This window comes from Exophiala xenobiotica (genome assembly GCF_000835505.1).
Source record: "Exophiala xenobiotica strain CBS 118157 unplaced genomic scaffold supercont1.6, whole genome shotgun sequence".
Lineage (NCBI taxonomy): Eukaryota > Fungi > Ascomycota > Eurotiomycetes > Chaetothyriales > Herpotrichiellaceae > Exophiala > Exophiala xenobiotica.
The window spans coordinates 3116429-3134020 of NW_013562489.1; the positions used below are offsets into that span (position 1 = coordinate 3116429).

Here is a 17592-nt window from a genome sequence, read left to right on the forward strand (position 1 = left end):
CGAGGTAGGTTAGAGAGTGTTAGACAATCCAAAGTCAGCGCGCAAGGCTTGGGAAGACAGAAGAGCAATGCACAAGTGACTGAAACATCCTCAGAGCACGCAAATATTTTGTGCAGCCTCGTCAATCACTATCCACCAAAATGCACAACACTCTTGATTCTATATCCGTGCATATTGGATCATCGACAGGACTAGCTTCACAAAACCCGTGCACTATGTACTCCGTACTGTCCGCGTAGTGTATTTGAGCCTGGATTTGGTCCGGAATGCGGACGGAGCCATCTCACAATGCTAGTCTTCATGAGTAGTCCCCTACTCCCTTGTCACCACGCAGACGCCAGTTGTATATAGCCTAGTTTTGAATTAAACCTGCACCATCGCTTTCCGCAACGCTCGAATTGACTGTTGCCTGATTTGCCAAATTCATTTACTCTCGTGTGGCTCACCTACTTGTATATACTGTAGTAGTCCTCAAGGCAGACGCGGGATACGCAGCGGCACACGAACCCCTTCAGCCTTGAGATACGACCCTTCCATATAGTACAGTACCAGCCCTGACGTTCCATACCCGTCGCGCCGCCATCCAGAAACTACTCAGAGCTGAACGAGACTCATCCCGGGCAATCACAATACTTTCCTTCTCAACCGTACCAGACCCAAAGCTCCTCATAAAGTATGGCTTCACCAGATATCCCCAGCACGCATTCCGCCCTGACCTTCACACGTCGGGGCAACCCACTAGAAGTCCTGACCATAACTCACGACTACCCAACTCCACGAGCTTCGACCCTCAGGGTTGGCGAAGCACTGATCAAAGTCTCAGCTGTAGCCATGAACGCAGGCGTTCTTCTCGGCGTCACCTTGTTTCCCCATCTAACCAGCAATCCATGGATCCCTGACATGGAGTTCGCCGGCACAATCGTCGCCAAGGGGCCCACAGCCAAAGAAGACACGGACGGACTCCGAGTTGGCGACGAGGTCATCGGAGTGCGCGATGGTCCGAGTTTCATAAAGTACAATGGCGCCATGCAGTCATACCTCGTCAGCAATGTCCGTCTGCTGATACGAAAGCCCAAGACCATCTCAATGATCGATGCCTCGGGCCTTTCGGGCGTCGGGTGTACCGCCCTCCAAGCGTTTGAACTCGCAGGAGTCAAAAGAGGAGACAAAGTCCTAGTAACTGGAGGAAGTGGAGGCTTGGGCAGTATGTGCGTGCAGATGGCGAGAGCTGTGGTTGGAGAGAGTGGTACCGTGGTCGCGACCTGCTCAAGCAAGAATGAGGAATTCGTCAAGAGTCTCGGTGCCGATGAGGTAGGCATGATAGGCCTCGACCTTTCCCACGCCGAGTACTCAACCCATTCAGCTCCACTAACTTTGTAACCAGACAATCGACTACAAAGTCCACGACCCTTTGCACAAATATCTGAAAGAGCACCACTCTTCCACACCTTTCAACGCCATCTTCGACATAGCAGGAAGCCCCAATGAGCTTTTTACCTCTTCCCCTTTCTACCTCACCAAGCGTGGAGTATTCGTTCTTCTCGGTGGAATTAGCGTGCTCGTGTCACTATCTTGGTTCTCTCTTCTTTACTGGGTGCTACAGGCTCAAGTGAACCGATTTCTGCCGTCCTTTCTGGGAGGCACGCCTCGGCGAAGCCTTTTTTATTCAGCTAGTCCGAACAGGACTGACATGAAAAGGGTTTGCGAAATGGTAGAGACTGGCAAAGTCAGGCCTGTGATCGACAGCGTGTGGAAGTTCGAGGATGTGAAAATGGTACGTCCGTGTTACTGCCCATTCTGCCGTACGGCTTTTTAGCGCATTTGCTGTACGAATCCCAGCCTAGGCTAACCAGTGATTGACAGGCGTATGAAAGAGCAATGAGTCAGAGAGCAAGAGGGAAAATCGTGGTAGACTTCGAATGATGAAAAGTATTGGATGCCTTGGGATCATCGTGCTGGAACCCGGAAATACGTTGTTTTGACTGGGACTGAAATGATGCAAACTGTGTGGATGATCGGGCGTGTTCATTGTGAACAGCGAGGTCATGCATGCTGCAAGAGATCGAGCTAGGGGGCCCGCCGACCAGGAGCGATGGACAGCTGAAGAACAAAGAACATCTTCGACCAGCACTGGTTTCGCCGAGACATTGAGACTGCATGTTTTCCGGAGAGCATTCCAAGACAGTTGCGTGAAGCCGCGGCAGTTTTCAAGCATAAATAGACGCTGCTCTCTCCGTCTCAAGTAGATATCTCCTCCATCTTTATTCTACAGGGACGACTCCAATCCACGACTGACACAGCCTCATGCCATTGAGAAGCGCCTTTTCAAACACACTTCGCACGATGTCGAACCAAATGACCAAGAGCGATGCCTCGCGTATCCAATCCAGTCAGGTACGTGTACCTTTGCCTTGGCAGTATCGTGCTCACAGACGGGCATCGCAGGCCAAATCCGGCAGCGACATGTCGTCCAGCGGGTTCGCGGCCCGCGCCCAAAGTGCGGGTGATCGCAACGCCAACGTCAGCAACAATAGTGGTGCTCAACGCTCGGGCGGAGCAAACCAGCAAAGCAATGCTTCATCCAAGAAGTAGTCGTGTCCTTGGGCGTTCCGAGAATCCCTCCTTCTGCCTCTGGTGGTGGTGATATGAGAGAATTGAGGATCGGACCGTCGGACATTGGAATTGTAGTGAAATAGCACGAGTGTCTCATTCACGTTCGGTGGCAGCCGGGGAAGGAGTTGGGACTGTGGATATGTCGCAGAGCGGTCGCCCCAAGATGAACGCAAGAGACCACTCAACTCGCGAGAGGCCATAGTGCCAAATTCGGCAAAGGCAGGCCTAAATCTCTCAATCTCGTCTGAATACGACAGGATCTCCACGCATGCTTTTCTGCAGTTCCGTGGACTTGCAGGTCCTCAATGCAGTGTTGAACTTCGCGCACTTCCTTCCGTCCATCGTCCGCAGACCGAGAAGCCCCAAGGCGCAAACCCTTGTGATGGTCGGATGTATGTTCGACGCGTGGTATATAGTCGACGCTTGCCCTACTTCTTCGTGACCGCTATTGTGTTGGACCACCGTCTTGTCTTCCCCTTCCCTGCACGCTCTCCTCGCCCAACACCTTCGCGCTCCCCATGAACAGTCCGCCAACATACCCACCTAGAAACCGCATATCTTGTGCCTGCACGGCGGTCATCCTCAGCAGATTCTCAGTGTCAGCCAAGTGGGCATTGAGCTGGGCCAGTTGCGCGTGCAAGTGCGCGTATTGGCGGTTCTTGTTCGTCGAGGTCGTGTTCATCGAGGTCACAGAAGAAGGGCGGGAGAAGGATTGTTTCGAGGTTATGTTGTTTCGGTCCATTGTGCTATCCGGGCTTGAGGCTGAAAGAATCCTTGGGAAGACTGAATGCTCGCAGAAAAGTGACTATCTGAGTAAGAAGCATAACCAAACTCGCACAGGAACCAGGACGATTGTGTAAACATGTGGTCTGTCACGTGTGGGTGTGGCGAGGCTGAATGACAGCCTCGTCAGCGATGTCTGCAAAGTACCTCTCGTTCACGACATTCTTGACTACGTTCGACGAAATAGTCACCCGTGTGTCGTATGGCAAGGCATAGAGAAACTTGCATCATGGCGTAATAGCACCGTAACTCGTCACGAAGGAACTCTTGCTTGGTGTTAGGACAGACCAGCATAGCACGCCAGAAAGAAGCTGTAGGCGACATGCTGGACCTTCTGCACTACTCCATGCGCAACCGTGGCTTCAGCATACTTGGTGTTTGAAACTCGTTACTCGTCAAGCTGAGGTCGGCAGCATCAAAAGAGGTTTTGCCTTCATGAATCTTTGCTTGCATTTGATTAATTATCCTGCTCGGCGGGAGCCAACCCTGTACCCTCCTCATGTTGTCCATTTGCTCCCCTTGCCTGACTCTCCCCATGACCCATGCGGAAAGTTGTAGCATAATTATTTCATCGGAGCCCTATCGTGTGCGTGCCTGAGAATGTGTATGCCTCAAATGTATGCAATACAAACCGTCTTCTCCAATCAATATCGAAACGGAACGTGTTCAAGTGGACGAAGCTTGAACAGGCTCCCCAATCTCCTCTGCTCCCACACAATCCCAGGTCCATCCACAAGAGTACCATGTCATGTGCACAAAAGGGGCTCCCCTTTCTCCTTGCAATGCTGTATGTACGCGAAGAATCAAGGCCGGGTGCTCCAAGGTTTGTTTCCATTCAAACGTGTGCCAACCCCAAACTCATCTCAATGCTTTTTGCGCTTTCGGAAAACCCATCTCGGGCCTCCCTGGTCGTAAGATTTGAAAAGCTGATCATTAAAGTGTATGTGAAGCAGGGTAATCACCAAAGATATACGCGATTCTCTGCACAAGAGCAGACCCCGAGTCGTAAAATGTCCACGGAAACCAGCGTGGAAAACGGGAAATGTTCAATTAGACCCATAAGACAGAGATGCTAATGCGCACCGAGCATTTGCCGTTGAGCAAAGCTGCTGGTGCTGCTGTGAGCGGACGGTTCGGACTCTATGTTGGCACTTCCGCTGTCACCGCTGCCTGCACTGGCACTGGCGCTTCCTGTCAAACTCTTCACGGGTGGCTTTGGTGGTGGAAAAGGTTTGTTCATGCCGGCCTGTTCGACTTGTTGCGGAATCATGTTGGTCTGGCCAGGAGGGTATCTGGGGACTGGTGCTGGCATTGCCCCAGGAGGCGAAGGCCGGCCGTTGCGTGGAGGACCAGATTGCATGTACGGATCGTTCGGCGGTGACGGTCGCCCGGGCATTCGCCCGGCCGGTCCAAACGGATTTCCAGGTGATCGACTAGTCCGTCTACTAGGCGGGCCAGGATACGGCCCCCCGGTCATTCCTGGGCCGCCATTAAGACCAATCTCTTGAAGGCGGCTTGCCGTCAATGAGTTTGCTCGCGATTCATCGGCCATCTCCTTGCGATCGACATTGCCGTAGCGGTTGGAAGAAAAGCCCATCATAGGGTTGTCTAAGATGTTCGCCCCGAGCATTGGCATATCAGACAAGATCGAGGCGCTTGTTCGGTGCCTTCCCATATTTGGCCTGCCATAAGACCCAGGACGCATGCCACCTCCATTGGCAAATGCATCTTTGCGAAGTTGGCCCTGGCTGGGAGCTCGTTTTGTCCTTCGTGAGGTTACACTCATCATATCAAAATTGTCGGGGTCAATCGAAGGGGGTGGTGGGCCACGTGCTTGCATGGGGTCGAAGTAGTCATCATCATCGTCATCGTCATCAAGGTCTTGATGACGGATGTGTGTTGGCCTTCGTCCGCCTCGACTTCTCATGGCCATCTCTTGTTGTTTTAATTGTATTTCACGCTCTCTTAGCATAAGCTCTCGCTCTCTCATAGATGGGCCTCCACCATTTTCACCGTACCCTGCCGGTGGTCCTTCGCCGTCTGCCATTTCATCGTAGAGCACGACGTGGCTGAACTCATCGAGGTTGTTTTCGTCGTACGACGGCCGACGCTGCATTTGGCCCGGACGTTGCGGGTACATGTTCGGAGGGCCTCGAAAACCGTTAACAGGAGGGGGACCACGTCGGCCAGGAGGGCCCATAGGAGGAGGGCCACGCATGGGCCTTAGAGGTCCGTTAAGCGAGCCATTCGTTTGTCGGGGCGGAGGAGGACTTGAGAGCGATATCGTCCGAGGAGGTGGCTGGACAGCAACAGGAGACTGCACAGGAGCTTGCACAGGAGCTGCAGAAACAGCTGATGCAATTGGTCGATCTTTGTTGACGGTGTTCACATGCCGTAACATGGTGTACAGTGTCTGAAGACGCGGGACTTTGACGCCGGCAGATTTCGCTAGCTGCACAGGAGATCCGAGATATGTCTCGACCTCCATGGGTCGCCTTGCTGTGAAATCCTGATACATTGTACTAGCCTCTTGAGAAGAATCGATCATGGTGGAGATCGTTGTCTCCGTGAAGTTGTTGGGAAACGTACAGCCCTGGGCGTGTGCAACCGACAGCAGCTCCTCAATAACATCTGAGAGGAGGTCATGGACGCCTGGAATTCGTATTAAGTCTCCAAGATTTGAAGTCTCAAAAAGAACGCTCGCTGGATAAAAAGCGATAGGTCTAGATGGCAATTAGCTTTTTGCCCTGGCCACGGGGGAGTTTGCATACCCTATCATCCTCTCGAATTGTTGCTGTTTGATGTTTGAAGACACTTGGCAGTCGACCTGCGCGGTCGTCAAAGTCATGGCGAGGGCTTCAGACATGTCCCTCTGGATTGACTCTGGTATGGTAGAATTTTGACTGGAAGGGCCAACCCATATTTCTGTAGAACCACGGTGCTCGAATTCGCTCGAGCCGAGTTGAACTAGATCTGCTCCAGAGACAAGGGAAAGGACGACGTTAGTCGGAAATCGCTCCTCCAATGGTTTTTCCACTCCGAGAGTATTGGTAGTATTGACGAGAATGCAGGTATGTTGGGGAGTGACAACGGATTGGATGATATCGGCGAGGTTGTAGACATCGGGTAGGGCTTTTACACAAAGGATGACATAGTCGAAGGCTGTCTGCTGGCCGGCTGCGTCTTCAGGGGTTTGGACGACTAAACACCATTAGCTGTGCGGAAGAAGCGAGAACGCGGTCAAGACGTACCATATCGAGGCTTGAATCGTTCATTGCCGAACATCTGGGATCTAGAGTGCGTGTCAATAGCGCACACCAGGCGAGTGAAAGTTGCTCACTTGAAAGAGACGCCATATTGCGCGACCGTTTGATAGTTGGCTTTCCAGACCAAGGTCACATCGCAGGCGTTTGTGGCCTGTAGTCGCCAGGACAGGAAAGCAGAAACGGCGTTTCCACCAACTACACAGCAACGTCTTAGCTCTCGATTCATCTCGTGCGACTATGAGGCAAAAGGGAGAAAGAACCCGGGGAGGGGGGACGCATGTGCATGGCGTCAGTAGAGGTCGAGTCCTACTCACCTGAAAGAATCCTCAAACGAGGTGGAGCAGGTGCCATGGTGACTTCCAAGAGCACCTGTTCAAGATATTACAGGAGGCGGCCCAAGCAGGCACGGCCGGAAGGTGTTGGAATTGGTCGCAATTAGAGCTGTCCAAAATTATCCTTTTTCTTCGCCGAGCAAAACGACTGCAATTTTTCTTTTGGACAAGACGCCGGCTGACGTGTGCCCCGGGGAGGCAAACGAGAGGATAAGATATTAACAGATGGTTGACGACATCGAATCGAAACGAAGGACCGGATGTAAATTGGTAGGAAGATTCGAGGTCGAAGATGCTCGACAGGCAAGCAGGCGGAGTGAGTGGTCGGCGTAACCGGAGAATGTCGCAGCGCAGGACGAGGGTTGAAAGAAGATGATGGTTACAGGATCGATGCCATTGAAAGCAGCACAGGGTGCTGGATTGCTTGTTGGAAATAACGAGCGTGGTCAGGGTGCGGCGAGATGGTGGTACAATAGGCACGTAGGTGAAGGGGAACGACGGTGATGGTGCAGTGGCTGCGGTGATGAAAGGGAGGACGGTTGAGAAGCGTGGCAGCGGGCGCGACGATTGTGATGCGCAATTCGAAACGGGGCGAGGGATAGGATGAAAACCAGTAGAGTTTGGGGGGGCACTGCACTCGAGTGGACTCCTTTCTGGGCCCTAGCTACGGACGGAGAACGGGCACTACGACTGATTCTCCCAGGCACCATCTGGGATTCTGAGAGCATCTCTTCTCAGCACTCAATAATTTCCTCCTCTTTGGGCTGTTGCACCGTAAGCGGACACGAGTGTGATAACCTAGTCGCCCAGCTAAGATAATCATCTATCACAGTACTGTGACTTTGTTGTACAGGTCTCCTTATGCATTGGGAGAAGCAGCCGGATGCCCATAATTGATGGAGACAGCTTCGCGTCACGACTCTCAATTTTTTGAAGAGCTTGGTGGTCACCGTGGTCACCCTATTCGTGCCTTGTCATTTTCTTGTCCGAGTATACCTATGCGGGACTTGCTCTCTCCAATATGCCAGAGATTCGATTTTTTTTCTTCATCAGACTCTTCCTCTTTTTTCTCTACCCTTGAATGGCCCCCTGCCAGGAACACTGGTGATCCGTGTGGTCCAAGCATTGCCCACTTTGTACTCTTCTTGCCTCTCCGATATCCGACGTGGCTGCACAGTGGAAAAAAAAACCTGTATTTTGGATGTTCTGGAAAATGGCCGGACTGTTCGCCAGTCAAGTCTAATGTCTCGACTACTATATAGTATTCCGGACTATGTGGAGTGAGACTGAGGCTGCTTGCCATTGTGCAGTGATCAGAGCAATAATATCTGGAAGGTTGGAATTCCGCTTCGCTACTGGCCAAGTTGAGCAGCCTGTCAAGAACCTGAACTTGTTCCCCAGATAAGGTACTGGGAGCACAAGTTTGGCTTGAACAATCGACTAGTTTCCATCTAAACAACGCCACGAGTCTTACCCTCGTCATTCTATATCCACATCAGCTTTCCTGAGGACCAACTTGTGGTCCATTTTTACTCCTCTGACGATACACTAGTGGACGACGTACGCGGCTTCATGTCGACTATCAGTATTCTTTATGCGCGGCTTCGGATTCGCAATGTCGGTGAGGATTCCAGGAACAGCCGTTTCTTCACCACGAGAACTGTTCTGTGTTACTTCGCTGAAGATATAATCGTCTTCGTCCCGCATGCAGCAATATTGCGTTGCAAGTGGTCATCGACTGCTGTGCTAGCACCACAGGCACGCAAAGCATTCACAGGAGCCATTCGGTTGACCACAGTCATCGGCTCAAGGCTACCACGTGCTGTCGTATCCCTGGATACCCTGCTCTGAAACAATGCCAGCGGACTGGTTGTTGTCACTCTGAGAATATCCCCAGATGTATACCTTGCTGGCCACTCAAGGACGACTATCGCCGTTACGGTTGTCTGTTTGTACACCACGATTGACCTACACCAACCTGATCAAAAGGTCACCCACGGCCGGCCTGTGATGCCCTGGCGAATGACACCGTGGGTCCCGTGCTTGGCACTTGCCACTCGGCCATCTGAGACTTGCATAACTCTATTTTTCGACTTATAAGAGATTCATGGCTTTTAGATTGGATTTTGATCTAGGCCCGTGTTCTCGCGAAACATAATGCCATGCAAGCGTCGGCTGCAACGGCTGAAGCACTATTTTCTCCCATCACCGTTTCGTCGCAAAAAACATGGGAAACTGGCCAAAGTCCGGCGCCAAAATGGAGATTCAGATTCTGCTTCAAGTTGTCGCCATGGCAGTCCACCATAATGAATGGGACTTTTGATTGGACATCTCGGTCGGATAATGAATGGATGATAGTACTGATGATACGCCTCAGGTGGAGTAGCAATCAAAGTTGCCGGAAACGACCCAGCGCACGGAGCATTGCATGTTCCGGCAGTCAAGTTCCCACGCGGGTACATACTGTGGTAGACGTAGCCAGCACTACTGACTACTGTACATTTATTCCACGCAAGTATTCCGGTTCGCCCACGTCGATTGCTTCGCTCGGCAACTGTTGTTTTATATGGCGCAGCACATCTACCGAATCTCCAACCATCAGTTGCAACAAGAGCAGCCGGTGCGCGTAGAATATTCGATGCCACGAGTTGGCCCCTATGTCGAGCGTTGGTTCGGATACCCAGCGCTCCGCCCGCGCTTCGCAGTCACTAGCAAATAAGCGAGATACCTTGATCCGGAAGACCCGGTGCTACTGCCCGCTAACAGTTCAAAAGCCACTGAAAATAACCACGGCAATCTGCAATTGCAGGGGTTCTGCCTTGACATCTGGCTTGCATGTTGCCATGATCTGCTTGGTGGTCAGACAACGATAACGCCCCTGGGCGTGCCACGCCTGCACAGGCTAGCCTAGTGCCCTATGCTGCAGATCATATTTGTTGTTGCCTTCAGAGTACTCCGTACCGAGTACCTCTTCACAAAACGAGCAACGGTCGCGAGATTAGATTTCACCCAGATTATCATGGTCAACTGCCACAGCGCACAGTACCACGATCATTTTCAAACGACCATTTCAGGATGCTCTTGTAGATGCCGATCGCGGGAAGTTGATGAAGCGACTGGTCAATCCGATATGATAGAGCCCTCGCATATCGATATCTTACTCTTCTTGTCTGCCTCTGATCTGCCTCTGTCGGCAAAAATGATCTCGAAAGCACTGCACGGAAGAGTAACGGAGAGCACTACATTCGGTAGCTCATGGTGACTCCGGACAGTTGCTGCCAGCCTAGCATATCGTTTTCGTCGCCAATTGCAAAGCTACATTTCCTGAAACGAATGAAACTCACATCAGGTTTCTCAACTTGAAAACAAATATTTGGCGAATATGTTCGCCACCGTCATGAGCTGGAGGTTAGGTACATCTTCGTCAACCGCCACGAGGCGCTGACTTTGCAATTATCAGCACCTCAGCAATGTCAACCGGAGCGAAAACCATGGATCTAGAATCCCAGAGGTCGAGTGCGACGCAGTGTCTGCCGCAAATGCAATGCAGTGTGTATTTGCGTTACGACGGGAAAGCCAGCGCCGTTGCAGGATGCTCCAAGTAACCAGTAGCAGGCAATTATCCACGGGCTTTCAGCTTCGCCGTTGATCGATGCCTGCAAAGACCGGTAGTTTTGAAGAGTCTCTTCGGGAGCCACTCCCCAGTACAGACTAACCTTCGGTGTCTTTCTTACTCTATCTTCTGTAGGAGCTGGCTGTGTATAACGTCGCTTTGATGATTCGCAAGAAAGGCAGTTCTAGTCGCTGAGTAACGCGGCTGGGTCAGCAGAGATCTTTTATTTTCGCCTTATAAGAACACTGCCACAAAGGATAGCCACTAATGCACCTCCTGTTAGATCATCCCGTACTCGGATCTAAAGACGCGGCGGTCAAGGCGGGCAGCGGAATGCCAGTGCTCGGAGCACGGCCCTTACGCGTTTCGAATCTACTGTAGGCGACGACATCTTGTACTCGGCCGTGTCGGTGTACCATTCGACTTTTTTTCCTTCTAAGACTTGTATTAAGAATTGGAGCTTAGGAATAACAGTATTTATCGTCGTATCTTTGTGGGCTCAGTCATGATGAAGATGATTGTCGCGAGCATTGTCCAAGAGGAGAGAAGCCGTTATGCAGCTTCAATGCACAGTCATGACTCAGCCACAGAGCTGATTACCCCTTACGGGTGAGAGCGGTACGGCAGTCATAGAAGATCCCGTAGGATTTATCTTGCATGCTTATAGCTTGCAACATTACCATCATGAGCAGAAGAAACAGTCTCTCGGTCACAGGAGCGATCCCGAGCTTCATGGCTCATGTACAAATGATGGCGCTCAAAGGATTCAAGGCGTTGCTAGGCATTTTTTCACCCTTTCGGGGGATATGATTATGTCCGTCCGGGTATGCCTGGATAGCGTAACAGTGCTCGTACGTGGTAACTCGTACTTCCTTTGTGTTAACCACGGCGACCAATCGAAAGGCCGTCTAAAGGCTAGAGCATGCGCTGGATCTTGATGATGACGGGGTAGATATCTGCTTGGTAAGCTCGCAGAGTAACCTAGCACGCTGGCATGGCATTGGCTCTTTGACTTTGAGCACTCACTGAGTTGCGGCCGGCTTCGGCTGCGAAGAAAAAAGGGCAGGCGTCGAGGGGGCAGGCTCGAGGCCATTGATTCCTTGGCGCGTGCATAAGCAGAAAGCGCCGCAGCTCTGGCACGTTCTCACTGGCCGCCGGTGGCCCCCTTCGCGAGCAGTGCCCGGCACGCCTCTTCGAAACGACACGCCCCTGCGCTCGGGCTCACTTGTAGTAATCTTGATCTCAAAGGCCTTCCCTTTTTCTCAGACAGGCATCCTGCACTCTGAAAGACGTTGTTCCCTCGTGATCAAACGGACCATTGTGGTCAATTCCTGACAACAATTTGCCTGCCTTCTTTAGGTACCTATTGCTGCTTGACAGGTCAGGGAATCACTGGGGAAACTCCGAGCCCGAGGACCCTTTATTTTGTACATCCCAGTGGATAACGAAACCTCCGAGCGGGCGCCCGCCCTAAGATACCAGCCTTTCCATCAGGCAGGCCATTGCTTCTCAATTACAGACTTTTACAGACACCGACCTTCCTCGCCGCCTTCCTCCTCGCTGTCTCGTCGCCGACTGTTCAGCTATGCGTCTTTTCCATCGTAGCTGACGTGAGCCGACCCTTCCGAGCGACCCCCTCGCGCAGCCTCATACCACGCGGAATCTCCTCCTCGCCTCAACGAAGATTCTGTCGACAGTTAAGAACAGTAGGAGAAGTCTGGATTCTACAAACCATCTAAGTCGGCGCCGTCGTCCTTTGACCAGAGACTATTGATCGCGCCCATTGGGGGTTCAGGTTTCTGCACCATGGCGCGGATACATTTTACGGCCGGAGAGAGCGACGCCTCTAAACCGGATGTTTCCAAACCTGTGAAGAGAATGCGCTGGGCGACAACGCGCAAACCTGGTCAAAGCGGTGTGAACAAACGGCGGTCTTTGCTGGCAAGGGTACCGAGAGTGACCCTTTCGACTTATGAAGAAAAAGCCCCTGGCCAGGAGAACCATGGCCAGATCAAGGGCGACAGTCCAATGGGCCAGGAGCAGCAGCAAGAACAGTCGCAAGGCCGCAAAATTTATGTCAATCAACCTCTACCGCCTGAAGCGCTGACAGAAGACGGACATATCAAGGCGCAGTTTTCCAGGAACAAAATCAGGACGTCCAAATACACCCCTCTCAGCTTCATACCGAAAAACTTGTGGTTTCAATTCCACAATATCGCCAACGTGTACTTTTTATTTATCATTATTCTCAGTGTAAGTCAGATCATTTGTTCTACTCTAGGCAAGGCTGCTAAACCATCTAGATTTTCTCTATCTTCGGTGCATCCAACCCTGGACTTGGATCGGTCCCTCTAATCTTTATTCTGGTCGTGACCGCGATAAAGGATGCGTTCGAGGATTGGCGCAGAACGGTCCTGGACACGGAACTCAACAATTCTCCGGTTTACCGGCTGGTAGACTGGAACAACGTCAATTCATCCCAGGATGATGTCTCTTTGTGGAGGCGATTCAAGAAAGCATGCACCAAATCAGTTATCTCTGCTTATCGCTGGATCAAGAGCAGCACATCCAAGAAGCAGAAGCGCTCGGAAAAGGACCAGGATGGCTCTGGCTTGGAGCGTCGATCTTCGACCGCCACAAGACCAACCATTCGAACCTCGATCTATTCCGAGAGAACATCGTTTCACTCGACGCACAGCCAGGGAGACGACATTGCCATGACTCCGGTCCCGTCACCAGGCTACCGCGCCAGCCTGTCCCCCAACGGTCAATTGTCCGAGCCTCCCACTAGTGGATTTTCTTTCGAGACTGCAGAAGAAACTCAAGCGCGAGGAGAAAACGCACCCTCTGCACTACGAGTCACGGACCCTTCGAAGCGCAAAAGCCATCTCATGCCAGCCAAGGACTATGGCAGTATCATCAATCCTCACAAAGAAGTTCCGGACAAGGCTCGATTCAAGAAGGATTACTGGAAGAGTGTCCAAGTTGGAGATTTTATTCGTATCTACAATGACGAGCAGATCCCGGCTGATGTTGTCGTATTGTCAACCTCTGACCCGGATGGAGCTTGCTACATTGAGACTAAAAATCTGGACGGCGAGACCAACCTGAAGGTTCGTCATGCTTTGCAAGCCGGTCGTAAGGTGAAGCATGCAAGGGATTGCGAATATGCCGAGTTCGTTATCGAAAGTGAAGGACCCCATCCTAATCTGTACTCCTACAGCGCCGTCGCCAAGTGGCAGCAGTTCGATCCCAGAAATCCGGGCGCACCTCCCCGGGAGATGGCTGAACCAATTAGTATCAACAATCTTCTTCTCCGTGGCTGCAGCTTGAAAAATACCGAGTGGGTTCTTGGTGTGGTCGTGTTTACTGGCCAAGAGACCAAAATTATGCTCAACTCCGGCATGACTCCTAGCAAGAGGGCGCGAATGGCCCGTGACCTGAACTGGAACGTCATTTACAACTTCATCGTCTTGTTCTTCATGTGTCTGGTGTCGGGTATTGTGCAGGGTGTGACTTGGGCCGGCGGCGGCAACACCTTGGATTATTTCGAGTTCGGCTCAATTGGTGGCAGTCCCCCGCTGGATGGATTCATCACGTTCTGGTCAGCTGTAATTTTGTTCCAGAACCTGGTGCCAATCTCCTTGTACATCACCTTGGAAATCGTCCGCTCCATCCAGGCGTTCTTTATCTGGTCTGATGTCCACATGTACTACGAGAAACTGGATTATCCATGCACACCGAAGACTTGGAACATTTCTGATGACCTGGGCCAAATCGAGTACATTTTCTCAGACAAGACTGGAACATTGACTCAGAACGTCATGGAGTTCAAAAAATGCACCATCAACGGACGGCCATACGGTGAAGCCTACACTGAGGCAGAAGCAGGCATGCGTCGAAGACAAGGCGTGGATGTCGAAGCTGAAGCTGCCCGTGTCAATCAAGAGATCGCCGAAGCCAGGGTTGAAACTCTGAGACAGCTGCGCAAAACCTATGACAATCCTTATCTTCACGATGATGAACTCACCTTCGTGTCGCCCGATTTTGTGGCTGACCTTAATGGGAAGTCTGGCGCGGAACAAGCGCAGATTTGCGAGCACTTCATGATTGCCTTGGCTCTCTGTCATACAGTCATCACAGAAACAACCCCGGGCGACCCGCCAAAGATCGAATTCAAGGCGCAATCTCCGGATGAGGCTGCGCTTGTTGCGACTGCGCGTGACATGGGATTTACCGTCCTCGGCCGTACCAATGACGATCTCCATGTCAATGTGCTGGGTGACGATCGGACATACCGTATTTTGAACACCCTCGAATTCAACTCGACGCGCAAACGGATGAGCGCTATCGTTCGTATGCCGGATGGGAAGATCAAGCTGTTTTGCAAAGGTGCCGATAGCATGATCTACTCTCGATTGAAGCGTGGCGAACAGCAGGAACTCCGCAAAGCCACCGCCGAGAATCTGGAGATGTTCGCACGAGAAGGTCTCAGAACGCTTTGTGTGGCTGAGAGAGACCTTGATGAAGAGTTTTATCAGGAATGGAGCAAAGACCACGACTTTGCTGCCCAGGCATTGACCGACCGAGAAGATCGCCTGGAAGAAGTCGCCGACCGTATTGAACGGGAACTATTACTCATTGGAGGGACGGCCATCGAAGATCGTCTCCAAGACGGCGTCCCTGACACAATTGCTCTTCTTGGACAAGCTGGTATCAAGTTGTGGGTGTTGACCGGAGACAAGGTCGAGACTGCCATAAACATCGGGTTTTCGTGCAATCTTCTCTCCAACGAGATGGATTTGATCTTGTTCGACATGCCGGAGGGTACTGTGCAGGATGCTGGCGATCTGTTGGACAAGCATCTCGCGACATTCGGATTGACTGGTTCTGATGAAGAACTGGCAATTGCTCGAACCGTCCACGAGCCTCCAGCTCCAACTCACGCCTTGATCATTGACGGAGAATCACTCAAGCTGGTGTTGCAAGACGAATTGAGGCAGCGTTTTCTCTTGTTGTGCAAGCAATGCAAGTCTGTACTTTGTTGCAGAGTCAGCCCTGCGCAAAAGGCTGCGGTCGTTCAACTCGTCCGGAACGGACTGGACATCATGGCTCTGTCCATTGGTGACGGTGCCAATGACATTGCTATGATTCAGGAAGCCGATGTTGGTGTTGGTATTGCGGGAGAAGAAGGACGCCAAGCTGCCATGTCCTCTGACTATGCCATCGGCCAATTCAGATTTCTGCAGCGTCTTGTTCTGGTACACGGCCGTTGGTCCTATCGACGTTTGGCAGAGTCAATTGCCAATTTCTTCTACAAGGTATGTCGTCCACGCGTCGCGACCAATAACACGTGCTGACCCCTCTCTAGAACTTGGTATGGACTTTCGCGCTGTTCTGGTACCAGATATACAACAACTTCGACATCTCCTATCTGTTTGATTATACCTATATCCTTTTGGTCAACTTGGTGTTTACCTCGGTCCCTGTCGGCCTCATGGGTATCCTTGACCAAGATGTCAGCGACAAGGTTTCTCTGGCGGTGCCTCAACTGTATAGACGGGGCATGGAACGGAAAGAATGGACACAAACCAAATTTTGGTAAGATTGACTATTTTGAAGCAATGACGCTCTCTGACTGAAAGTCTAGGCTGTACATGGCTGATGGCCTCTATCAATCTGCCATCTGCTTCTTCATGGCCTATCTCCTCTTCCAACCGGCAACCTTCGAGACCGAGAATGGACGAGGTATTGCCGACCGCACGCGTATGGGTGTTTTCGTTGCTTGCTCGGCCATTGTGGTGATCAACTCCTACATCCTTATGAACACCTACAAATGGGATTGGATCATGCTACTGGTTGTTGCCGTCAGCTGCCTCCTCGTCTTCGCGTGGACCGGCATCTATTCTTCTTTCGAGGCATCCGACCAGTTCTACAAATCAGGCGCGCAGGTGTTTGGTTCCCTGAATTTCTGGGCATTATCACTGTTGACTTTGGTCATCTGCCTGCTTCCTCGGTTCGCCATCAAATTTTTCCAGAAGAACTTCAGGCCGTACGACATTGATGTTGTCCGTGAACAGGTCAGGCAAGGTAAATTCAAGTATCTGGACGAATACGAAGCCTACGTGCCGCCCAAGGCTGTGGATATATCTGCAACGTCGTCCGAGCGGCCAGAGGAGATTCCGACGGAGATGGATGGGAACCGTGGTCACAATCGCTATCCAAGCATGGCTGAGTCTCAACGACCCATCGTCTACCCACCGTCCGAGGCACCCACCCGACACCCCCACAGTCAGACTGGCAGCGATGGCACAGATAGGACGAGGCCATCTTTGGACATATCGAGATATGCTGGCGAGGAACACACTCCAGAAAGAGTCCGAGCCGGAAGACCTTCATTGGAGCGAGTTCGCTCCTCGTTTGAGAGACAACGGCAGTCATTCGACAAGCTCAGACCGAGTTTCGAACAAAGCCGAGATTTCACGAGCGCCGCGATGCTGAACAGATACGAGTCTGGTTATTCGGCGTCCAATTATTCGCAGCCACTGTCAGCCCAAGCCACCAGGAGGACTGAAGATATTGCCGAAGAACATCGTGATGGGCGCTGAATCGCGGCATGCCTGGGCCTCTCATCTCATGACTTCACGGCCTTTTTTATATTATGATGTGCATGGTGTCCGATTGTACTAGACGGGGATGGGCACTCAGGGAACGAGTGGTTGGAATATGTTAGAGCGAGCCTATCCTTTGTACATGGTTAGAATCTACCGCCAGCCGGGGTAAAATGGAAGTTGACTAGAAAAGTGAACATCCACTGAGGTTTCAGCTTTGCCAGAGTAAACAGAAAGATTGATCTCACTCACCGGTGTTACCATCATTCACGTTTATCATCCTGAAATTGAGCTGGTGGGTGCGTAGTGAGTTTACTGTAACTAGAAGCACATGGGCCATTGATGATTAACACACGCCAAGCCCATTAACTGGT

General features: G+C 51.6%; 4 protein-coding genes across 4 annotated transcripts; 3 read left to right on the forward strand and 1 right to left on the reverse strand.

Moving 5' to 3' along the window:
* Window positions 1-675: 675 nt before the first annotated feature.
* On the forward strand, window positions 676-1923 carry PV05_10427 (uncharacterized protein; the record flags this gene model as incomplete). Its single annotated transcript, XM_013456871.1, has 3 exons — window positions 676-1311; window positions 1385-1774; window positions 1864-1923. The coding sequence occupies 3 exons, from the start codon at window positions 676-678 to the stop codon at window positions 1921-1923; spliced, it is 1086 nt and encodes a 361-aa protein (XP_013312325.1).
* Window positions 1924-2343: 420 nt separating this feature from the next.
* PV05_10428 (uncharacterized protein) lies at window positions 2344-2592 on the forward strand (the record flags this gene model as incomplete). The annotated part of the gene is made up of 2 exons (XM_013456872.1): window positions 2344-2394; window positions 2419-2592. The coding sequence occupies 2 exons, from the start codon at window positions 2344-2346 to the stop codon at window positions 2590-2592; spliced, it is 225 nt and encodes a 74-aa protein (XP_013312326.1).
* Window positions 2593-3787: 1195 nt separating this feature from the next.
* PV05_10429 (uncharacterized protein) lies at window positions 3788-7546 on the reverse strand. Its single transcript, XM_013456873.1, has 5 exons — window positions 6977-7546; window positions 6737-6857; window positions 6648-6688; window positions 6168-6597; window positions 3788-6119 (listed from the first exon to the last, which is right to left on the reverse strand). The coding sequence occupies exons 1-5, from the start codon at window positions 7011-7013 to the stop codon at window positions 4469-4471; spliced, it is 2280 nt and encodes a 759-aa protein (XP_013312327.1). The 5' UTR covers window positions 7014-7546; the 3' UTR covers window positions 3788-4468.
* Window positions 7547-11857: 4311 nt separating this feature from the next.
* On the forward strand, window positions 11858-17472 carry PV05_10430 (uncharacterized protein). Its single transcript, XM_013456874.1, has 4 exons — window positions 11858-12860; window positions 12911-15928; window positions 15979-16208; window positions 16258-17472. Exons 1-4 carry the CDS (start codon window positions 12414-12416, stop codon window positions 17213-17215), a joined length of 4653 nt encoding a protein of 1550 aa, XP_013312328.1. The 5' UTR covers window positions 11858-12413; the 3' UTR covers window positions 17216-17472.
* Window positions 17473-17592: the final 120 nt, after the last annotated feature.